Source organism: Arachis hypogaea, chromosome 20 (assembly GCF_003086295.3).
Source record: "Arachis hypogaea cultivar Tifrunner chromosome 20, arahy.Tifrunner.gnm2.J5K5, whole genome shotgun sequence".
Classification (NCBI taxonomy): domain Eukaryota; kingdom Viridiplantae; phylum Streptophyta; class Magnoliopsida; order Fabales; family Fabaceae; genus Arachis; species Arachis hypogaea.
In genome coordinates, this window is record NC_092055.1 from 135,899,452 (window position 1) to 135,920,489 (window position 21,038).

Here is a 21,038-nt window from a genome sequence, read left to right on the forward strand (position 1 = left end):
ATTGCACTATACTAGTCCAGTGCAGGACACGAACGTTAAGGATAAGGATTTCGACGAAGAGTACGTTATCGATATCCACGAAAGTGGTTCTTCTGACAATGACAACGATGATGAGTTCATACTTGAGACTCCTGTTGGTGGATCAGTTCGATACCTTTTGCCTGCTCCGCGTCCAATTCCAGAGTGATCATTTGTATCCAACGACTATCATATATTAGATTTGGATGCGATACACGAAAAAACTTCATATTCGAATATGGGGGCCAACGATTACAACACTAACAGTGGTGTGGAGTTTTGGGTTGGTCACAGATTCAAGAGCAGAGAGGCATTGCTGCACAGTATGAAGAATTACAACATTTGGAGAAGTACCAAGTATCGAGTAGTCGAGTTGGATTGGTTAAAGTACCACGTACATTGCCGGCAATTTACGGAAGGTTGTCCTTGGAGTCTCTGTGTCGCCCTCCGATAGAATTTGGGATATTGGCGAGTGTTATTGTATTTTAATTCGTTGTCTTATTCGTCGTTCTTATTTTGGTTATATTTTAATTCGACTATATTTAAAATGGTTAGAGAGGTGCGTAAATTCGGCAGACCACACGTGTGTCTGGCCCCTACCATGTCATAGGATCGCCGACAGCTGGACAGCGACCTCATATGCAGAATCATCTTGCCACTCATACAGTCCAGTCCATCAGTGACCATTCTTATTCTACAGAGTACAGTGAGATAGAGCTATCACTTCAAGCCATCGTACAGGAAGATTTGGATGGCAAAGTAAAAGGCAATTGCGCAGATATATGGTGATTGGAAGGAGTCATATAACAAGGTGCCACGGTTGCTCCAAGTGTTGCAAACTTGTCTCCCTAGCATGGTATGTGACATCAGTGCGGTGCCATATTATGATGGACACTTGATAGTGCGCGACTGCAGTTAGTTCAACAAGGTGTTCTAGTCATACCCTCCTTGCATTGAAGCTTTCAAGCATTGTAAGTCATTCGTCTCCGTAGATGGCACGCACTTGTATGGCATATATGGTAGAGTGTTGTTAATTGCAGTTGCACATGATTGTAACAGTAACATTCTCCATGTGGCCTTCGCCATTATTGAGTCTGAGAGTACAGAATCATGGTCCTTTTTCCTTACCAATCTGAGATGCCATGTGACACGCAAGAAAGGCTAGTGATTATATCTGATAGATCCCAAGCAATCAAGTCTACACTTAGAGCTGTTGACAGCCTCTGGAAGCCTCCTAGGACGTTTCATGCGTATTGTATCAGGCACATAGCTGCGAACTTCATGTCTAAGTTCAAGTCAGTCGAGGGCAAACAGTATCTCATTAATGTTGCATACAATCCTAGCAATTCTGGGTACGAGTGGTACATGGATGCTCTGAGGACGTTATCACGTGAAATGGCTGATTAGGCTTGTAGATTTAATAAGAAAATATGGTTGCAACATTGTGATGGTGGATGTCGGTTTGGACACATGACAACTAACCTATCCGAGTGCATCAACGCAGTTCTGAAGGGTACAAGATATCTACCCATTTTCAACTATTATTAGATGCACGTACAAGAGATTGTAGTAGTTGTTCATCTGGAAGGGTAGGGAGGCTCAGGCTCAAATGGCAGCAGGTAATCGGTATTCACAGTGGGGGGAGTCGTCCGCATCCTCGGGTATGTTGCCGGCATCCTCCTGCCAGGCATACTCTATCTCCTCCTCGGACTCAACATCCAACCTCTCCCTGCGGGGTCTGGCACATTCTCGTTGAGGCACTGCAGCTCCTCCGGGGTCCCTCTCACCCCTCTCCCTCCAGACAGGTCTCCGAGTGTTTGGTCGCACCTCCTTGGCATGCCTACGGTGATCAGGTACATCTCATGCCTAAGAGCTTAGCTGAAACTCCAAGAGAGCTGAAAAACAAAGTAAAAACTACACCAAAAAAAAGATAAAATTGAAACCAACCCACACTAATTCAAAATCAACAAATCACTTTTTTTTGTCGTCGATAATTTTGTTTTTAACCTGAAACAGAAATGAACATAAAAAACGGTATCTCTTTTTCAAATTCTTCGGTTTTAAATATAGTAGAGCTCCCAATAACAACAGGCTTTGGAGATATTTCAATTCAAGAAATGTTGACATCCTAGTTTGATTCTTATCAGCATAGATTTTAAGGACACCATTTTCCTGAGACCAAACAGGAAAAAAAACCTACAAAGGAAAACAAGTATACTGTCTCAAGAGCCCCTGTGTAAACGGTATAGTCTCTTGCATGCTTCCCACTTGAATCCCTTGTCTCCTTCACTACCTGAACACACTCACAAAGAAACCAAATCACCCAAAACAACTGATGAGAAAGATGAAAAAACCGATCACAAATAAACATAGTTTCTACACAAATAGCTCAGAAGAAAAATTATTTAACTTAACTTTCTTGCAAATTTTCCGACCCCATCTCGATTTTCAGTAGAACTCGGTTGCAATTTCAGATCCAAAATCAGCTGCATTCTCAATTGATCTCCTATACATCTTCATCTACCAACAGATTACAGTATAAAGATTAGTAAATTAGAATTCTATTTGAAACAAAAGCAAACAAATCATAGAAAACATGATGCTGATACCAATAGTGTTCTGAGGGGTCATTTGAGACCGAAAACATCGATCGAAGTGGGTAACCTTGATGCACAATTTTCCGACAGAGAGAAAACTTGGATAATCCAAGAAACGATCCAGAAACACAAACTGCGTGGGGATAAAGAAAACTAGGTTGACGATGGTGACGGACGAATCGGGGTCACAACAACCACAGAGAAGATCGAGGCAGGAACGCGAGAGTGGCAACAGCTAGCAAAAGGAGAAAAGAGAAAGATAGGGCTGAGGTCTCGGTAAAGAAGGAGAAAGTTATGAGGAAGATGACTTCTGATGTTTCAACCCATTGAGCACCGAACAAAGTAATGAAACCAAAATAAACCAATACTAAACATTCCAAGATTATTATAATGGATAAGATTAATCCAATACTATTGTAATTAAAAGCAAATAAAACCAGCAACAATGAAAGCTCATCCTTAAAAACTTCTTGTTAAGTATGGAGTGCTGCACATTTTGTTAATTCGTTAAATCTGAACTCCTTATTTATTATATTTTATTTAAATGGTCTGGATTTAAAAACCTAACCTGTTAATCAAGTTAACTATTTTTTTTTATAAATTTTAGATTCTTTTATAAGTTTCAGATATTAGCTTGAAGTCCAAAACAAAAATAAAATAGTCTATAAATATTAAAAGCAATATATCTGTACAACAAAAGAAATTACTGGCCTTTAAAACTAAAATAAATAATACATGAAAAAAATTGAAAATCTATGTACTAAATTACGAAAAAAAGATATATTAGAATCTTAAAAAAAATTAATATTAAATATATATTACATATATAATATGAAAATTTAAATAAATTTTGTTTTTTAAAACAAAATTATAATACTAAATATAAATACAATAATAGAAGCTTTTGTGTTATATAAAAAAATATTAAAAATATATATTATTTTGTATTATAGTTTTAGTGATTGATGAGACGGCTGACGGTACAACACCCTACCGTCACCACCACGCCACCGCCACCGCCACCTTATGATAATGATACGACGTTCACCTCGCTAAGCAAGCTAACTAAAATTGTATATATATTTATATTAATTAGATTTATATATTATTATTAAAGAATATTTAAAATTTATTATTTTGTTTTAAAGATATATTATCAATTTTTTCTTAAAATAAGATTTTTTTTTTTGTTCAAATACTATGAAAAAAAATTTTACGCCACAATTCAATAAATATTATATAAGATCTTTTAGGTGAGCATGAAAATAATATGCCAATAAGTTTAAAGTTTAATTATTTTTTTAATAAATTAACAAAAAAGTAATACAAATAATTCTTTAAATATAATTGTATTTTAATTTTTCATGTTATTACGTACACGTTGAGGATAATTTGAAATAAAAGATAATAGACTTGTTGTAACTACGATATATTTTGTGTTTTGACTGTGTTGTCATCTAAGAATTATGGCGCTTTCATGAAGACCGGAATTCTTCTACAGAATCAATTCTGTATTTGGAGTTAGCCAACCAGCAACGGCTTTCATATTTATATTTCAATTTCAAATGTTATAAATTTTTAAATGAAGACAAGATATATATTTTTTAATAACAATTAAATTTAACCTTAGCTTAAATACATTTAAAAATGTAAATGTAAACCATTTTATTAACCAGCATCTATATCTTTTTGGCCGATTATCATTTTTTGTTGTTTTTATCAACAGAGTAATAATCTATTGTTTTATTGAATCAGTTCATTTGAAACTGATCAAATAAATGAATATTTTCTTTTGTTGTAATTAAAAAGAAATTTCATTAAATACATAAAGATCACAATTATATCCATATTAGAATTCAAAAGACACTAAGTATCACAAATCAAACAACAATTTAAAGTAGTATGTGAACACATTAAGCTAAAAAGCATGCAGATCTCTACAGCCTCATGATCGCTTCCACATTGGCTGAAAGCATCTTCAACTTCAGGTATAGAATCAACCAGAACATGAATCTGGAGAAAATTGAAATCCTCTCAGTTATTGATATTTTTAAACACTAATAATTGAACAAATTATAAAAAATATACAGCAGACCTTATGCTCAATCATCTCAGCAGCAGCCTCAAAAACATTAATAACAGAGGCATCATCCCAGATTTGTTGAACAATATACACAGATCGATTCATCTCATAACCCACAGGCCTAGCATCAACCATGAATACAACTTTTTTGTGCAAAAGAATTGAAATGAGTTTCAATGGAACAACTTTGCAATAAGATCCCTAAAAAAAACAAAACAAAACAAAACAAAATACTTAACAAATAGCATAATAATAATTTATGTTTTCTCTAGGAATTTCAAAAGAAACAAACTAACTATATCTATATCTATATACTAATTAAAACCACAATTGGATGACAACCTGATTCAACTCTGGGTGATTATCCAAAAAGCACAAGCATCTTGTCTTTATTATTTGGACGACTTCACGATCTTTAAGAACAAATATATTGTTCCCATTTGAATGAGACACTACAACCTTCAAGCAGAACCTTCCAAACCATGAGAAAACAAGGAAAATTTGAGTTAACATTGAAATAATAATTAGTTACCAAAACAGAATAAAATTAAAGAACAAAACACCTTGGGACAGCATCAATGCATTGAAGCTGACATAAATCACATGATAAAATATTTTTATTAGTTGACACAAGAGAACCACATAAATAAGTTGAGAACCACCACTTATGATTCTTCAAAATAGATGATATAGTTTCCAGAATAAAAACGAAACCACCTTACCAGCAAAGAAAAAATGATTACAGCATTTCAAATTTCAAATAATTTACAAAACTATCATTTATTAACTTTTCAGGGTATGATATAACAAGAATAACAAAAATGAATGATCTAAGAGATTTTATTGCAAATGAGGAAAAAAATATACGTTCTCAGCATCAGAATAGCAGCGATTGGGTGAAATAAGATCAGTAATAATATCTTCAATAGTTTCTGATTGAATAGAATTATCACACACTACTTGAGTCTTGTAATCTTCTCCAGTTGCATACTGCAAGTAGGTGTCATAGATTGGTGGAAAAATGGGACCGTGAAGCATTGCCTGGGATAATTTGGTTAGAATAAGTATCGAATGCATTGATTGAGAAAAACAAATTGCATGAACATGTTGTAACATAGAGTGAGGAATCATACATTGATATAATCATCGGTTGCAGCTGGTTCCGGATTATGACTAAAGACATTTACAATTTTAAAGCACCTGGAGTAATCTAGATCAACTGCAGAATGAATTTCAACCTTGAAAGTTTCTCTCCAACATCATCAACATTGGAGAATATGACCAACCTAGTAATTAAAATACCGGGTGTAGTTACCGAACCGGACCGAAAATTATCGCAGAACCGAACCGAATCTTACAACAACCGATTAGAAAACCGAAAAAATTGGTTTTTTTTTTGTTTTTTTCGAAGTAAACCGATCGGTTCGGTTCGGTTTTCGGTTGGCTCGGCAGAAATCGAACCGAACCGAACCGAAGAATGAGGGTTCAATGGTGTGGTTTTACAAAATTGCCCTTTAACCTAGGTATAAAAGAGCCCTATCACACAGAACCCTAGCTTTCTTCTTCCCTTTTACGCGAACGGCGATTCTGTTAACCCTAGTCCCGAGCTCTCTTCTTCTCTTCCACGGTTCCACTTCCGATTCGGTGATTCCTCCATGCTCGAGAGAAGGAGACCATGAGGGAGCCAGAGAGTGCTGTCCGGTGTCCACCGTGAAGGAAGTCGCCACTCCTTGCTCGAAGGCGTTCAGTCATCGCCGCCGCAGGGTAGCCGTCGCTGGGTCGCCGTCGCCGAGGAGCATTCCATTCACCGAGCAGCAGTCCTGTCACGGAGCAGCAGTCCAGTCGCCAACAAGACTCCAGTGGCCGTCGCAGTCCAACTCGAGCGACGATAAGCATAAAGCACTCCTGTCAGTCTGTCACCAAGCCATCTTCTGCAAAAAGCAACTCCACAATGTCTTCTTCGGAGGTTAGAAATTCTGAACAATTGTTTTTAGAGATTTTGTTTAGTGATAATGTGATATTGTGCATTTGTGCTTGATTTAACCTGAACAATTGTTTGTGGTTATGTTTTTTAGAAATTCTGTTTGTGCCTTTGTGGTTATGTTTTTTAGAAATTCTGTTTTTAGAAATTCTGTTTGTATTGGCTGCATCAAGAACTCATAGGATCATGCATCGCTTTCAGTTGATAGTAATTTTAGGGATGAAATCATTGAGATAGGCATTGGACTAGCTTCACTCATTCCCAATTTTGATAGAAGGTCTATTATATATTTTGTTTGGGACAAACTGCACAGAATCTGTTCTATGAAGTATGAACTTCAATTCCAAGAAAATATGATAAGGAACCAAGATCCTTTAATGTGAAGATTTTGTGCAATGGCTGAATCATCAGAATAATTTGTGTAGAGTAATTTTCTGTAATAATAATGTCATATACATAACAACTAACAAGGCATATATAAAATAGAATTGGCTGGATAATGCATCGCTTTATTTTTTTTATTTTCATTTTTTTCTTGGATGAAAAGTAGATCCAGCAGCGCTAGATTTTCCATTGGCAGCTTGGGCACTTCCATTCCTAAGCTCAACCATGGTGTATTATCTCTCTGAAAGAACAGGGAAAATTTGTAACTAAAGATTCTGAACAAGCAGTTATGGATGCTAATATGATTACTATTCTCTTTGGAGAACACATAATATGGGTAGATAGACCAACAAATTGTCCAACAGATTCCTATCTCAACAAGTTCAGTCATAAAGCATAATATGGAACTAGAGTACACTAGGATTGGAATTTATTCCATTATCATTTGGCATGTCAAAACAAGTAATTGCAATGCAGTTGGATTTTTTCATTGCATATATCAGAAACACTCAACAAAATAGAAAATAAACTGATATGTCACTTTATGTTTATAATTTATAATCTATATTGATTTTCTTGTTTTATTTTTGTAGAAATTGCACCAACCGGAGAAGATGAGGATGAGTCTGGTGTGGATTCAGATTAAGCATGGTGGTTGACTGGCTGTTTGGTTTTTATTTGTTTTAAAGTGACTGTTGCGGTTTAAAGTGTATTTATTTTTATTGTTTTGCTAGACATTTTTAATTGCCTTTATTTTATATTTAATTAAGTTGAATTTGTATTGGATTTGGATGTGATACTCTTGTTATTCTATTTTATTGAAGGTTTTAAACTTCATTTTATGATATTTTAAATTCTGTTTATTAGGTATAAAAAAACCGAAAAAACTGACCGAACCAAATCGTTGTTGGTTCGGTTCGGTTCGGTTCGGTTGTCCAGAAAGTAGCCAACCGAATGGTTGGTATCAACGTACAACCGATCAGGTCGGTTCGGTTGGTTTTCGGTCCAAAACCAAACCAAACCGAACCGATTACACCCCTATAAAAGAATCAATAAACTTGAACACAAAAAATAAATAATAAAGATTAAATGAGATTCGCTATGAAAGAGTTCATACTGCAAGCACACTAGGATCAACAGGAAATTCTTCTTCTATCCTGAGAAATGCTTCAGAACAGATTTTTCCAAATAGTTTTGTTGCTGCATTATCAAGCAGAACAAACAAAACAGCACACCCACCATGCTGAATCTTTACCCGAATCCCATATCTAACACAATTAACAACCAAGAATGATAACTAAAACCAAGAAATCTGCTTAACAACACATACAGTGGCGCATAACAAAGAACTAACAAAAAATCCAAAAGATTATTAATTAATCTATTCCATAATAAAGTTACATATGAAGCTCACTTGACCATAACATGTTCAACACATGAACCACAAGCATCACAAAGGTAGAGATCCTCATGCTCAACAACGGCATGACCACACACACATGAGTAGTACCACCAATCTGGTTCATCCATAACTTCCTTAATTGTCCCAATAACAAAGTAATGAGAATCCTGTAAAATTTTAAAAATAATGATATACTATACAATAATGATTAACAAACCAGATTACAAAACCCAAGACACATGTTTAATAAATTCAACTTTAAGTATTAAATGGAGAGTTTGCCAATATAAAATAGTACCCCATTATCTGAATGAAGATCTTGAATATTACTGATATCTTTGGGATTGAAATAATCACCATCAACTTTAGAAACTAAGTATCCAGGGTCATTGGTCACAAGTCTTGAGAATCCATAACTGGCTACACTAAATCTACACACAAGATACAATAACTAATCTTCATAACACAAAACATATACATGAATACCAACAAAATAAGCATATCAGGTTGTAGGTTTTCAATATTTTTATCACAACTAACCTGCTTAGGAACTCAACAAACTCAGAAATGTTAGGATTAATGAATAACCTAGAGACATTTATCACATTCTGTAGGATTACCCCACCTGCATGCAAGAATCCTATTCTATTAGTCTCAAACCATATTTAAATTAAAAGGTCAAAAAATAGAAAAGTAAATATTAGAGTAAAAATTCATTGAATATGCCTGAAACTAACCTTCAATTGCTTTGATTTTAAAAGACTCGAGGACAATCAGCAGAGATCTTGGATATTTTTGTAAGTTATCATATTCCAACAGATCACAAGCATTTCCAAACACATTGCATTGTACCCTTTTGCTGAACAGATAAGTTTCAAAAGATCAAAAGGATCTAACTATATATTTATTGTTATAAACATAAAGACTGGAAAAAAAATAGAATTAATAGAAGATAACTACTGATATGGGAGAAAGTCAGAGAGATATTACCCATCAGTAAAGACTTCTAGCACCACTGCTTTGATAAGCTTCCCATATGATGCTACATCTCTTTCTTTTCGAACACCAGTAATGATCCCAACAAAGTCTAATAATTAGATTGAAACATATACAAATTTGAATCAGAAACCACACTTTTTAAAACATAATACTATGATTCCAAAAGGGAAGAGCAAGAAACTTGTACGAACCAATGAGAAAATTATCATCCTTTGTCATTTGATCAATTTCATCTATTGATACAAAACACAAACCCGAATGAGGTATCCTTGGAGATACCACAGAAACAACAGAGATCTTGTATTGGAACAAAAGTCTGAACCGATGTTTTGTCACTTTGTTCAAACCAGTATTCGATACAACTGTAAAATGGGTCATCAAGTACACATTCCCTTCATTTAGAGACACCGCAAAATTTGATGTAAGCTGATCTCTAATGGTTGCCTGGATCTTGTGTAACTGCAATTGAAAAAAATGCTTCATATTTTGAATTTATTAACTTATTTAGGTATCCAAACAGCATAAAAACACTTGATTAAAAAAATAAAACAACAAAAACATATCAGTTTCCAACCTTCCCTTCTGCATATTAAAAAAAGATGAAAACTTGCAACAACCTAAGGAAATGCTAACATAAAATAAAACTGACCTTCTCATCCATTAAGACCATATGCAACAGATTTTGAGAAGGATCCAAAGTAGGATTCTTGTGGTACCACAACTTCACAATTTTAACATGCACTTTCCATGATTCTCTCCACAGAGTGATTTTCTCCACCAGATCAACACGGTTATTCATTCCCAACATATGTAGGATAAGAACACCAAAAGGAGAAAATATACAGAGAAAAATTCAGAACTAAGATGAGAAGATAAACACATGAGTTGGAGTTATAAACTCCCAAAGTTAAGAAACACTAAAGCTTACAATGTAAGCTTCACATATGGGATAGAGATAGACTAATAGGCATATATAGATTGATATGGCTACACACATCATTTAGGAAGATATCACAAGTAACCAAATACTCATGGAAAAAGAGCAAAAACAATATGAGAAGAGGCCTGTTACAAATTACCAAATACCTACCACATATAGTTGATTTGACAATTCACAATAAAGCAAAAACAGAATTTTATCAGTCAACTATACCTAACACTACAGTTAACTTCAGTCCAATAGCAGAAAGAAAATTATATAATTTATAATGAGCAAACCCCCCAAGAAGAAAATTATTTCATAGAAACACCAAGAGCACATACATAGGAGAGAACCATTGATTTACAAAAACAAGTAACAATCACCATGATTAAATCAGAAACCAAACAACTCAACATTAAACGATAGATCTAGAAAACAGTAACAATTAACACAAAAAGAAATTGAAACTGGAGAAGGAATCCAGAAAGAGATTGAAAAGGAGGAGAATGGAACCATAGCCCACATATACCTCTTGAACCGCGGTGGCAACGTCTGCTATCCAAAACCGAAAAATCGAGATGGAGAATGAGGTATGCTCGACAGAGAGAGACAGAGGAACCCTAGGGAGAAGGAACAGACGCAACGAAGAGAACAACACCCTCATGGTGGGATCGAATGGAATCGCAGAGATACCCATAGCTTCTCTGCATGTGGCCAGAACCGAGAAGAGAAGCCGAAACCTCAGTCGAGGATGAGGGTACGGATATGGTGCGACGGATGGAGATTGGGTTAGGGATAGAGGAGATGGGGTGAGGTAGTAACGTCTTTTAGGATCCCTAATCAACTAAAAGTGATGAATTTGGTGAAAAAAAATTAGAATAACCTCACTTTAATTAAGTTTATGGTTTAATTGAGATGATTATATTAATAAAAACAAATTCCTGCAACCAAGTGTGTTTAGACTCGTAGTAAAAAAAATATCAATAATTTTAGATATTTAATTTTTTAATTTTATGCAAATTCAATGTATTAAAAAAAATAATTTAAATTGATTTTTTTTAAATAAAAATCTGGTTCATCTGTTAAAAGAGATACATTTTAACTAACAAAAAAAAAACAAAATAAATTGAGATCTGGATAAATTCACAAAAATAAAATATAAAATAGTAACAATATATTTTATTTGAAAAAAATAATATCAGATTAAAAAAGTAAATAATCAAATTTTTTAATAAAATTTAATATTTTCAAAAAGATATAGTCAATTAACTTTTTGATACTCGATAAAATAACTGTATTTAAAAATTGACTTTTTTAAACGAAAAAAAGAAATCAAAGTAAAATATGAACAATCAATTCTATTCATTAAAGAAGAAGGTATATCTTAAATGAGAACAATAATTATGTACTTATAGAGTATGCCATATTTGTGTAGACCATTAGATTATATTACATAGAAATCAAAGGTTAATATAAAATAAGAACATTGATAGACTCTAATAAATACATAATATTTTAGTGCATAATTAAGTACTTTAAATAACAATACTATAATACAAAAAATTTAAATAGTAATAGAATCTTTTATTTTGAAACAATTAAATATGAAATACATAAAAACAAAATATATGAAAAAGAGAGCTTGCATGAACGAATAGCAAGAAAACACAGCTGACGGCGAAAGCAGAGAGGAGCAGCTGCACCCTTCCTGAGGAGAAGTCACGCTCGAGGAGAATGTACACCTTGGATGTGTGCAGGCCTGAAATGCAGAGAGCTCTCTATACCGAATATGAAACCACATCATATTCCAAGAACTATCAGGTTGCCCAGAGTACTCAAAATTTAGTTGATTTTGGAGTACTAATGATTAATGGTTAGTTGTTTGAGATATCTTGTATAGAGAAAAAAAAGCATTACAAAAAGCTTTTGGTTATTATACTTTTCTAATACAAAGAATTTGTATCAAATTTAAAAGTGAAATAATATTAAACTCGTCCAAAATTATTTTAGACTAAAATAAAATATTTAAAATATTAGACATCAAATTAAAATTTGGCCTAAATATTAAAACCAAAATAATAAAAAAATAGAAGACGGAAGGCACCAAGAAAAATTGATACATACAACCTGGATGATCATTTTAAAATAATTATGATTGATGATATTTTTCTTAATGGGAAATTATTAAATTATTTTTGAATAAATTTTTACGTGTTCAACTATTAAAAATTAAATGAAAAAGGTATATTCTAACTTGTATTTTCTTATTTCTTACAAATTATGTAAACAGGTGCCAAGGAGAATTGATATATGACATTATAAAAAAGTTAGTACTAATAATATGTATTACTTAAATATATATTTTAGAAATAATAAAAATAAAATAAAATTGTATCGATAGAGTCTAATCCAGATTAAAATTAATTTTTTTTGACAGATTAAAATCAAATTTGTATTGGTATCATCTGACTTTTCTTTCTATAAAAAGATAAATAATTATTTTTTATTAATAAAATAGTCATATTTTATTTTTATTAATATATTAACGATATATTTTCGTTCTTTTCTTTTGGAAAAAACAATATCAAATTTAAAAAAATAAATAAATTTTTTAATAAAATTTAACATTTTCAAAAAGACATAGTCAAGTAATTTTTTGATATTAGATAAAATAGCTGTATTTAAAAAATGGCTTTTTAAACGAAAAAAAGAAATTAAAACAAAATATAAAAATATAAAAATATAAACCATCAATTTTGACCTCCCTGCATTTCAGGCAGGCTTCAATTTCCAGGTGGAGGCTCTCCTCCAACGTGGCAAGCCCACTTCAACGGCGCATGTGCTTCCCTCTGACTCCGCCGCTCAGCTGTCTCTTCTCGCAATTCGGTCATGCAAGCTCCCTTTTTTCACGGATTTGATGTCAGAGATGATGATTTCTCCGAACGACTTGCACCCCTCCTGAGGAGAAGCCATGCTGGAGGATAACATCCACCTTGGATGTATGCGGACCTAAAACGCGGAGAGCTCTCCACACCGAATATGAAACCACATCATATTCCATGAACAATCAAGTTGTCCAGAGTACTCACAATTTAGTTGATTTTGGAGTACTGATGATTGATTGTTAGTTGTTTGAGATATTTGTAAAAAAATTCATTGCAAAAAATTTTTGGTTATTATGCTTTTCTAATACAAAGAATTTGTATCAAATTTAATAGTGAAATAATATTAAACTCGTCTAAAATTATTTTGAACTAAAATAAAATATTTAAAATATTAGACATAAAATTAGAATTTGGCCTAAATATTAAAACCAAAATAATAATAAAAAATAAAAGACGGGAAGGCACCAAGAAAAATTGATACATAAAACCTGGATGATCATTTTAAAATAATTATGATTGATGATATTTTTTTAACGGGTAATTATTAAAGTATTTTTTAATAAATTTTTACGTGTTCAACTATTAAAAATTAAAGTAAAAAGGTATATTCTAACTTCTATTTCCTTATTTCTTACAAATTATGCAAACAAGTGCCAAGGAAAATTGATCTATGACATTATAAAAAAGTTACTACTAATAATATATATTACTTAAACAAATTTTTTAGAAAGAACATAAAATAAAATAAAATTGTATGGATAGAGTCTAATTCAGATTAAAATAAAATTTTTTTATGACAGATTAAAAGTAAATTTGCATTAGTATCATCTAACTTTCTTTTTTATAAAAAGATAAATATTTATTTTTTATTTATTTATATTATGGCAAATGAGTGACAAGTGATATTCTTATTAAATTATCGTAAATAAGATTCTTTTTATGTATTTCATGATTAAAATAAAATTCTCCTTCCATAATATAAAACATGGCTAACCAAACAAAATTGCTTGGTTTTAAACGTTACTCCTTCAAGCAGTTATCTTTAATTGCACAACAAAATATTATACGTTTTTTCAAATATTGTATAATAATTAATTTTATTAAATTAATATTATATATACTATTTTGAATAAAATGTATGTTTACAAATATTTAAATAAAAAATTACATTATACAATAACATATTTTTTACAAAGTTAACTATTGATAAACATTTTCTAATAAAATAAAATAATTTAATTATTTTCAAGTAATATAAAATAATTTAATTTCTTACATTATGTTATTCAAAAAGATACATAATATATGGTAGAACATCATTATATGTGCAGAAGACATTTTTAAGGAAAGATAACACAGGACCGTGATGCCAACTTGGTGTCACAACACCCATTCCTTTCTCAATGAAGCTATTAAATTCAGCGCAAACAACTTTATGTCTATGAAATGCAAGAGATGAAATATAAAATAGTTTTTATTAAAAAAATACAAAAATAAAATTAAATAATATAACAAATAATTCAAATGGATTATTGAATAAGAACAAAAATTGGAATGCAAAACTCGAATAAGAGAGGGTGGATCTATAAACTCACTTTGTTGAAAAAACTCTGCCAATCACATCACCACTGAGGAAGTAGATTAGGTAGAAACCCCATACCTAGACAATGATTCACAAAACCAAACCATGATCCATAAATATAAGAAAACATAAGTAGAAATTTCATCTTTCTAATCATTATAAAAACCAAAAAATTGATAAAATAGACAAACCACATACAAAAAAAATTCAACAGCTGACAAAAGGAGAAATGATAATCAAATTAACACTAAATTGCAAACAATGAAATGAAGAAGATGAATCCAATTGATAGACCATATTCAAATTAACAGCAACTTCCAAAGAATGTAAAAAAGAACATGAACCCAGAAACATACGAAGCCAGATAGACAATTTGTAAATTAGCAGATTCACAAACCCTAGACAGTAAAACCTGGATTAACAGTGTAAGAGATACGAAATTTGATCACAAGGATATACACAATGAAGAAAAAGAAAAACGATGAACAGGAAAACAGGTTTGGAAGTAAAGGGACCAGAAGAGTGTACCTGATTGATTGATTGTAGATCTTCAATTTGAGACTCTATGGAAAAATCTCTAACCTGCAATGAATGACAGGGAACCAAAGTCCCAAGAAACAGAGGCTGTAGACAACGTTTGGTAGGGCAGAGGAAAGCAGATCAGGAGATGAAAACAAAGGGGCTAGGGTTCAATTTGATGATTACCTGATCAACTAAATCCGCGAAAAAGGGAGCTTGCGTGAAGGAATCGCGACAAAAGACAGCTGACGACGAAAGCAGAGTGGAGCACATGGACCATTCCTGAGGAGAAGCCATGCTGGAGAAGAACATCCAGCTTGGATGTTTGCAGGCCTGAAACGCGGATAGCTCTCCACATCAGAGATGAAACCACGCGTATGCTAATATATACTAATATATTCTATATTTATAAATCGTATGAATACTCTTCTTTCATACCATCCTTTGATTTTCATTTAATAGAATCTAACGGTTCATAAAAAATGGTGCATCTAGTGCACACAAAATGGTTGAGATGATTTTAGACATACCCCAAAGAAACTGTCCCTCTCTAAAGAAAACATACACCAAAACAAAACTATAAATTACACAGATAAGATTGGAAGGTATAAGAAGAAACTACATTATATCTTATCAAAAACTTCTGTAAATACAACGTTTTCAGTCCTGATAGGATCAACTAATCCATCATCACAAAGTAAAATCTTAAGACCATTTCTATTCCTAACTCGGGAAAGAGCTACATAAAGTTGACCGTGACAAAACATAGGACGATGCAAGAACAAACCGACTGTTGATAATGTCTGACCCTGGCTTTTGTTTATTGTCATCGCAAACGACAGAGAAATCGGGAACTGACGGCATTGGAATTTAAACGGTATAACCGTATCACTGGGAATCATATTCATTCTGGTGATAAAAACTTTATCCCCAACATTGCTACCAGAAACAATATCCGCACTGATCACATTTCTCCCTAGATCTCGCACAACAAGTCGGGTCCCATTACACAAACCCCCAGGTGGATCAATATTCCTCAACAAAATAATAGGCACGCCTATTTTCAACTTCAACGAATGATTAGGTAGACCAGAACACCTAATCTGATTCAAGAATTCAACATTTATCCAATCAACATCAACATCATAATAGACATCACTACCACATATCGAATCAGTACTGAGATAATTTTTCTCCTCACCGGGCAACAAGTCAACTATATAATTGTTTATCTCTTCAACATTGTCGACAGTCGGAGCCAGAATCGCCCTATCCTGAAAAAACTTGGATCACGAAAATTCTGAACCAAATTCAGATAGATTGTATTTACAATATCTTCCACTGGATTTTCCAAGACAGGAATGATTAGATCAGAAGGAATATCAACAAAAATTTTATCACTGACCACTGTTCCACATCGACCTTCACCGATTTGAAGTATCCAATCTGAAAATGACCTTAACTCCTGAGGAGTTGATTGTTCCAATCCCATTGTTAACCTCATATTTTTTGTCAGACGCAAAACTTTGCAATATTTCCAGAGGATAGAAGAATTTATCGAAGCCATGACAATCTCAGCACGAGAACCTTTCGGAATAACTGGCAAGACCTGCCTGAAATCACCACCAAGAACGACCACCTTCCCACCAAAAGGTAAATCTTTATTCCTATCAGAGACCGAAACCATTATATCACGTAACGTCCTATCGAGCGCTTCAAATGCTAATTTGTTAGTCATCGGTGCCTCATCCCAAATAATCAAATCGGCCAATCGGACTACCTCAGCTTTTGCACTATCCTTCTTAATCCGACAAACAGTATCTTTAGTCAGCTCAATAGGAATATTGAACATAGAATACGCCGTCTTACCACCAGGTAACAACAGAGAGGTAATACCACTAGAAGCAACGTTTATAACAATCTTTTTCTCAGATCGCAATCTAGCCGACAAAACCCTGTATAAAAAAGTTTTTCCAGTACCACCAAACCCGTACACAAAAAAGAATCCGTGCCTCTTATTCGAAACGCAATCAATAATTTTATCATAGACCACCCTCTGTTCTTCATTTAACTTTAAGACATTTGCATCATGCTCACGAGTCAAAGAAATAGTATCATACTGCAACTCACGCAACAACATCAAGTTGCTAAATTGAGAGACTAAAGAGTTATTAGGAACCGGCATGCCAGCATAATTTCTCAATTATTTTCCATTACTCTGCAATAGTTTCTCAATTTCCAACAAACAAAATGTTTGCAACTCGTCCTGACTCATCGTTAGATCTACGTTTAACGATAATTAATAAATATTAGCACGATAATATCATTTCTACATTGTCTGTGTCCGTGTGTGCCTGCTTGTCATATAATAAATTCATCATGAACAAAATTCTTACCGGGATATTGCAGCTCATGCCTTCTGCGATAAAGAATATCATCAGACAAATAAGTCCAAGTTTGTTCCCAAACTGACAGAGGCCTTCCCATGGAACCAGATAGCAACAACATCACAAAAAGCCTCCTTAGCTGTGCAGCGGATGCTACCTCGGCGACTTCCTTAATAGCAGAAACATACTCCTTATCATCTATCAAGAATCCCATGGCAGAACATGCCTCCTGAAATGTATCATAAGTAACACCATTCACGGTTCTTATACTTTGAAAACGGGTACAACATCACTGCACGTTCAAAAGCATCCGCATATAAAAAAGTTCACCAGACGAAGGATGAGCAAAACTCAATCTTCCAATTGAGAATCCCCTCTGTCTCGGCTTCCACTCCCTACTGTTCGAACAATAGACAAATTTGCCTGGATATTCAACATATGTTAAAGACCGCCCATCCAGGAACCGCCTGTTGGCTATCATCCAACCCGTAAATATCGTCAGCAAATCTTTGTTGCGCAAATAAACATGAGTAGTGATATCAGCATCATCGAATACAACATGTTGTTGGTTCGGCAAGTGAAAAGTCAACCTCTGTACTGACGGCCATCTATGATGAATATCATAAGCAAAAATTCTCCACATGGATTCAGACGGTGATAAATAACGACAATCGTAATACTGCTTGATCTCATCAACCACCTGAGAAGATTCACTAACATGATATGTTTCTCCAACAGTTGCAGTCACCCGATCCGGATCCTTATTGATATACTTAAAAAGATACTTGATGACGTTTGACTTGTTACAGAACTCAAGATTTATGTGAGCTTGATATTTCATTAGCAGCAGTGGATTATAAGGCACAACAAATCTGTTGTCAATATCAACGTCGTTGATCTTCACTGCCACACCCATATTACGACGTCTATATATCGGATAGCCATCTTCATCAAAGCTCGTTTGGTCAACGAATCTTTTCGGATAAAATTTTGAGCATTTACCATCTTTCATGCAAGGAGAACTCGGTCTAAGTCGACCGCAGGGACCATGGATCATGTACTTGGTGAGGACATTATAAAGAGCTGGAAATTTGAGGGGATTGGGTAGCTCGGCACAGATGAATTCATCAACAATTTCAAAACTTTGTAAGTTGATTTCCCCGTTAAGCCATAGTAACATGTGTGCATATGGTAGACCTCTTTTTTGGAACTCAATAGTATGATACCTAAAAAATACAAAAATATCATTAAGAAGCCAGACAACTACATGTCCGAGGACAACAGACAAAAATTGAAATGCCAAGCGAGAAATAACATACCTGCACTAAGTGGACCAAAAAACACACCTTCCTTGAGATCGCTTAGAAGGCATTTCAACTTAGCATGAAAGACACGGCAAGAGATATCAGGACGATCGGCGATGGAAATTCGCTCTCGCTCTGTGAATCGCTGAAATTCAGGCCAATTTGGATTACACGTAATAGTAAGGAATAAATCTGGATAGCCAAAATGTTTACAGATTGCCATCGCATCCTAACAACGATTAAACATATAACGTCTACCACCAGTGAAAGAAGAAGGCAAGATGACTCGTGTCCCAATTGAAGAAGCTTCGTCATCACCACGACACATAGCCTCTTCTATTCCTTGAAGCACTTCTCCTCTAATTGCACTTTGCTTCATTCTAATCTCATACAACCTCTGGGACTCAATCATGGTGAAACAGTCAACAACAAATTGTTGAAATAATCGCCTACACTTGTGAATAATTCCATCTTCTTGCTCCCTAATCTGCAGACGAAAACATATGAATTCCCTGAGAGAAACCCTTGTTCTCCTTCCAGGGACATATCCCTCCTGTTGACCTCGATAAGGAATATTCAACTGGTAACCATCCTCGCCATATGGAAACAACAACGAATACTGTAAAGGCCAATACAGAGCATGAGTTTTATAGATACGTTGCAACTGACCAGTAGTAGATCGAACAATAATGTCACGACCATGATCCGACGAATCAAAATCTCCAACAATCAGAGCAGCAACTTCGTCACAAGAGGGAGTATTGTAAGTTCTTCGATCAACCTTCCTATGCGAATACAACTTCAAAGAGAAGATCTCGGATGGATGACACTGATAGAATTCTCTGACTCTTCGAAATAACTGTGCTATCACATTATGAGTATCGATCATTTGCAACAACTCAGTTATCAATTCTTTATCTATCTCAGATGTTTGCCTAAAACAAATATACATTAACCACAAAAATATATTTAAAAACTACACAGAATACAATTATCATATGTTTTAATACATCATTATTAGTCAGAAATGATTAATAACGCATTATAACAGGAATAAAACACAATATAACTATGCAATGACAGATATAAACCTATTTTTCAGTGCAAATAACATTAAAACATCAGGGAAATAAAATAAAAAAACTTAACAACAAAACTTCAAACACACATACCGAAAGATTCCCTGCCTATGCATTATCTCATGCTGAGTGTCGTATATATATAATTGAGCAAATTTAGGCTTCTGACCAGGATCCGGGAGCAAACTTCCAATCCGATGATAATTTTGACCAGTTATTATAAACTGCGGTGGACCACTCCCATCATTCACTGAATCCAGAACCTTACCACCAAGAGACGTGAAGGCAAAGATACTATCATGTCCGTTAATCAAATTATATAGCAGATCTGGGGGCTTTCGGAGATAAGGTAACTGAATTTTTCCTTTTGAGCAACAAACAGTAAAAACAGGACGATTAACTGTAGAGTCTCTTTCAACACGTTCTGATAACCAGAAACACGCCCCACAGATTGAACATTCATAGTTAGGATCACCAACATCAAGACAACCTGGTAAAGATAAAGCGGAAAAAAACATGCATAACAATAAATTTTTTTTATCTCAATTATATGGCATGAAATAGATTCAACATAAAATGAATAAACCATTAGCTTACAGATATAATATATAACAAATACTTGACTCATTTAAATTTTGTCAAAAAAATATATCACAAAACATTACTTCTATTTTATACTGCCTGAATAATATCTCATCACAGAAGCACAATAGAATCTTTTAGAACTAAGTAAATAAGATTTCTATTTTACTATTCTTGAATAATTGATGATTTAAGAAAGAGAGCGTACCTTGTATCTCACTTTGCAAGAACAGAGGATGATCAATAAGAGAACCAACTTGACTGAATGAATTTATCGAAGGATCATATATTTCTGATTGGTCTATATCATCCAT

At 33.8% G+C, this 21,038-nt stretch overlaps 4 protein-coding genes across 4 annotated transcripts; all 4 read right to left on the reverse strand.

Moving 5' to 3' along the window:
• Window positions 1–8,174: 8,174 nt before the first annotated feature.
• Window positions 8,175–10,263, reverse strand: LOC112786446 (uncharacterized). Its single transcript, XM_072231277.1, has 8 exons — window positions 10,114–10,263; window positions 9,656–9,923; window positions 9,456–9,552; window positions 9,203–9,324; window positions 9,006–9,090; window positions 8,764–8,896; window positions 8,478–8,632; window positions 8,175–8,331 (listed from the first exon to the last, which is right to left on the reverse strand). The coding sequence occupies exons 1-8, from the start codon at window positions 10,261–10,263 to the stop codon at window positions 8,175–8,177; spliced, it is 1,167 nt and encodes a 388-aa protein (XP_072087378.1).
• Window positions 10,264–15,995: 5,732 nt separating this feature from the next.
• On the reverse strand, window positions 15,996–17,557 carry LOC112786447 (uncharacterized). The gene is made up of 2 exons (XM_025829823.1): window positions 16,703–17,557; window positions 15,996–16,646 (listed from the first exon to the last, which is right to left on the reverse strand). Exons 1-2 carry the CDS (start codon window positions 17,555–17,557, stop codon window positions 15,996–15,998), a joined length of 1,506 nt encoding a protein of 501 aa, XP_025685608.1.
• Window positions 17,558–18,048: 491 nt separating this feature from the next.
• Window positions 18,049–19,286, reverse strand: LOC140183250 (uncharacterized). Its single transcript, XM_072231278.1, has 2 exons — window positions 19,079–19,286; window positions 18,049–18,842 (listed from the first exon to the last, which is right to left on the reverse strand). Exons 1-2 carry the CDS (start codon window positions 19,284–19,286, stop codon window positions 18,049–18,051), a joined length of 1,002 nt encoding a protein of 333 aa, XP_072087379.1.
• Window positions 19,287–19,292: 6 nt separating this feature from the next.
• Window positions 19,293–21,038, reverse strand: LOC140183251 (uncharacterized). Its single transcript, XM_072231279.1, has 3 exons — window positions 20,933–21,038; window positions 20,236–20,632; window positions 19,293–19,998 (listed from the first exon to the last, which is right to left on the reverse strand). The coding sequence occupies exons 1-3, from the start codon at window positions 21,036–21,038 to the stop codon at window positions 19,293–19,295; spliced, it is 1,209 nt and encodes a 402-aa protein (XP_072087380.1).

What these genes read in the sequence shown, in the direction of transcription:
- LOC112786446 (XM_072231277.1), bottom strand. Translation starts at nt 10,263, where the DNA reads ATGAATAACCGTGTTGATCTGGTGGAGAAAATCACTCTGTGGAGAGAA. An exon ending in GGATGATAATTTTCTCATTG is followed by an intron (nt 9,553 to 9,655) that starts GTTCGTACAAGT and finishes TCTAATTATTAG; the next exon opens with ACTTTGTTGGGATCATTACT. An exon ending in TTTGTTGAGTTCCTAAGCAG is followed by an intron (nt 8,897 to 9,005) that starts GTTAGTTGTGAT and finishes TCTTGTGTGTAG; the next exon opens with ATTTAGTGTAGCCAGTTATG.
- LOC112786447 (XM_025829823.1), bottom strand. Translation starts at nt 17,557, where the DNA reads ATGCCGGTTCCTAATAACTCTTTAGTCTCTCAATTTAGCAACTTGATG. An exon ending in AAAATCCAGTGGAAGATATT is followed by an intron (nt 16,647 to 16,702) that starts GTAAATACAATC and finishes AAGTTTTTTCAG; the next exon opens with GATAGGGCGATTCTGGCTCC.
- LOC140183250 (XM_072231278.1), bottom strand. Translation starts at nt 19,286, where the DNA reads ATGGCAATCTGTAAACATTTTGGCTATCCAGATTTATTCCTTACTATT. An exon ending in TTTTGGTCCACTTAGTGCAG is followed by an intron (nt 18,843 to 19,078) that starts GTATGTTATTTC and finishes TCAAATTTCCAG; the next exon opens with CTCTTTATAATGTCCTCACC.
- LOC140183251 (XM_072231279.1), bottom strand. Translation starts at nt 21,038, where the DNA reads ATGGATGATATAGACCAATCAGAAATATATGATCCTTCGATAAATTCA. An exon ending in CTTGCAAAGTGAGATACAAG is followed by an intron (nt 20,633 to 20,932) that starts GTACGCTCTCTT and finishes TATCTTTACCAG; the next exon opens with GTTGTCTTGATGTTGGTGAT. An exon ending in CATAGGCAGGGAATCTTTCG is followed by an intron (nt 19,999 to 20,235) that starts GTATGTGTGTTT and finishes TATTTGTTTTAG; the next exon opens with GCAAACATCTGAGATAGATA.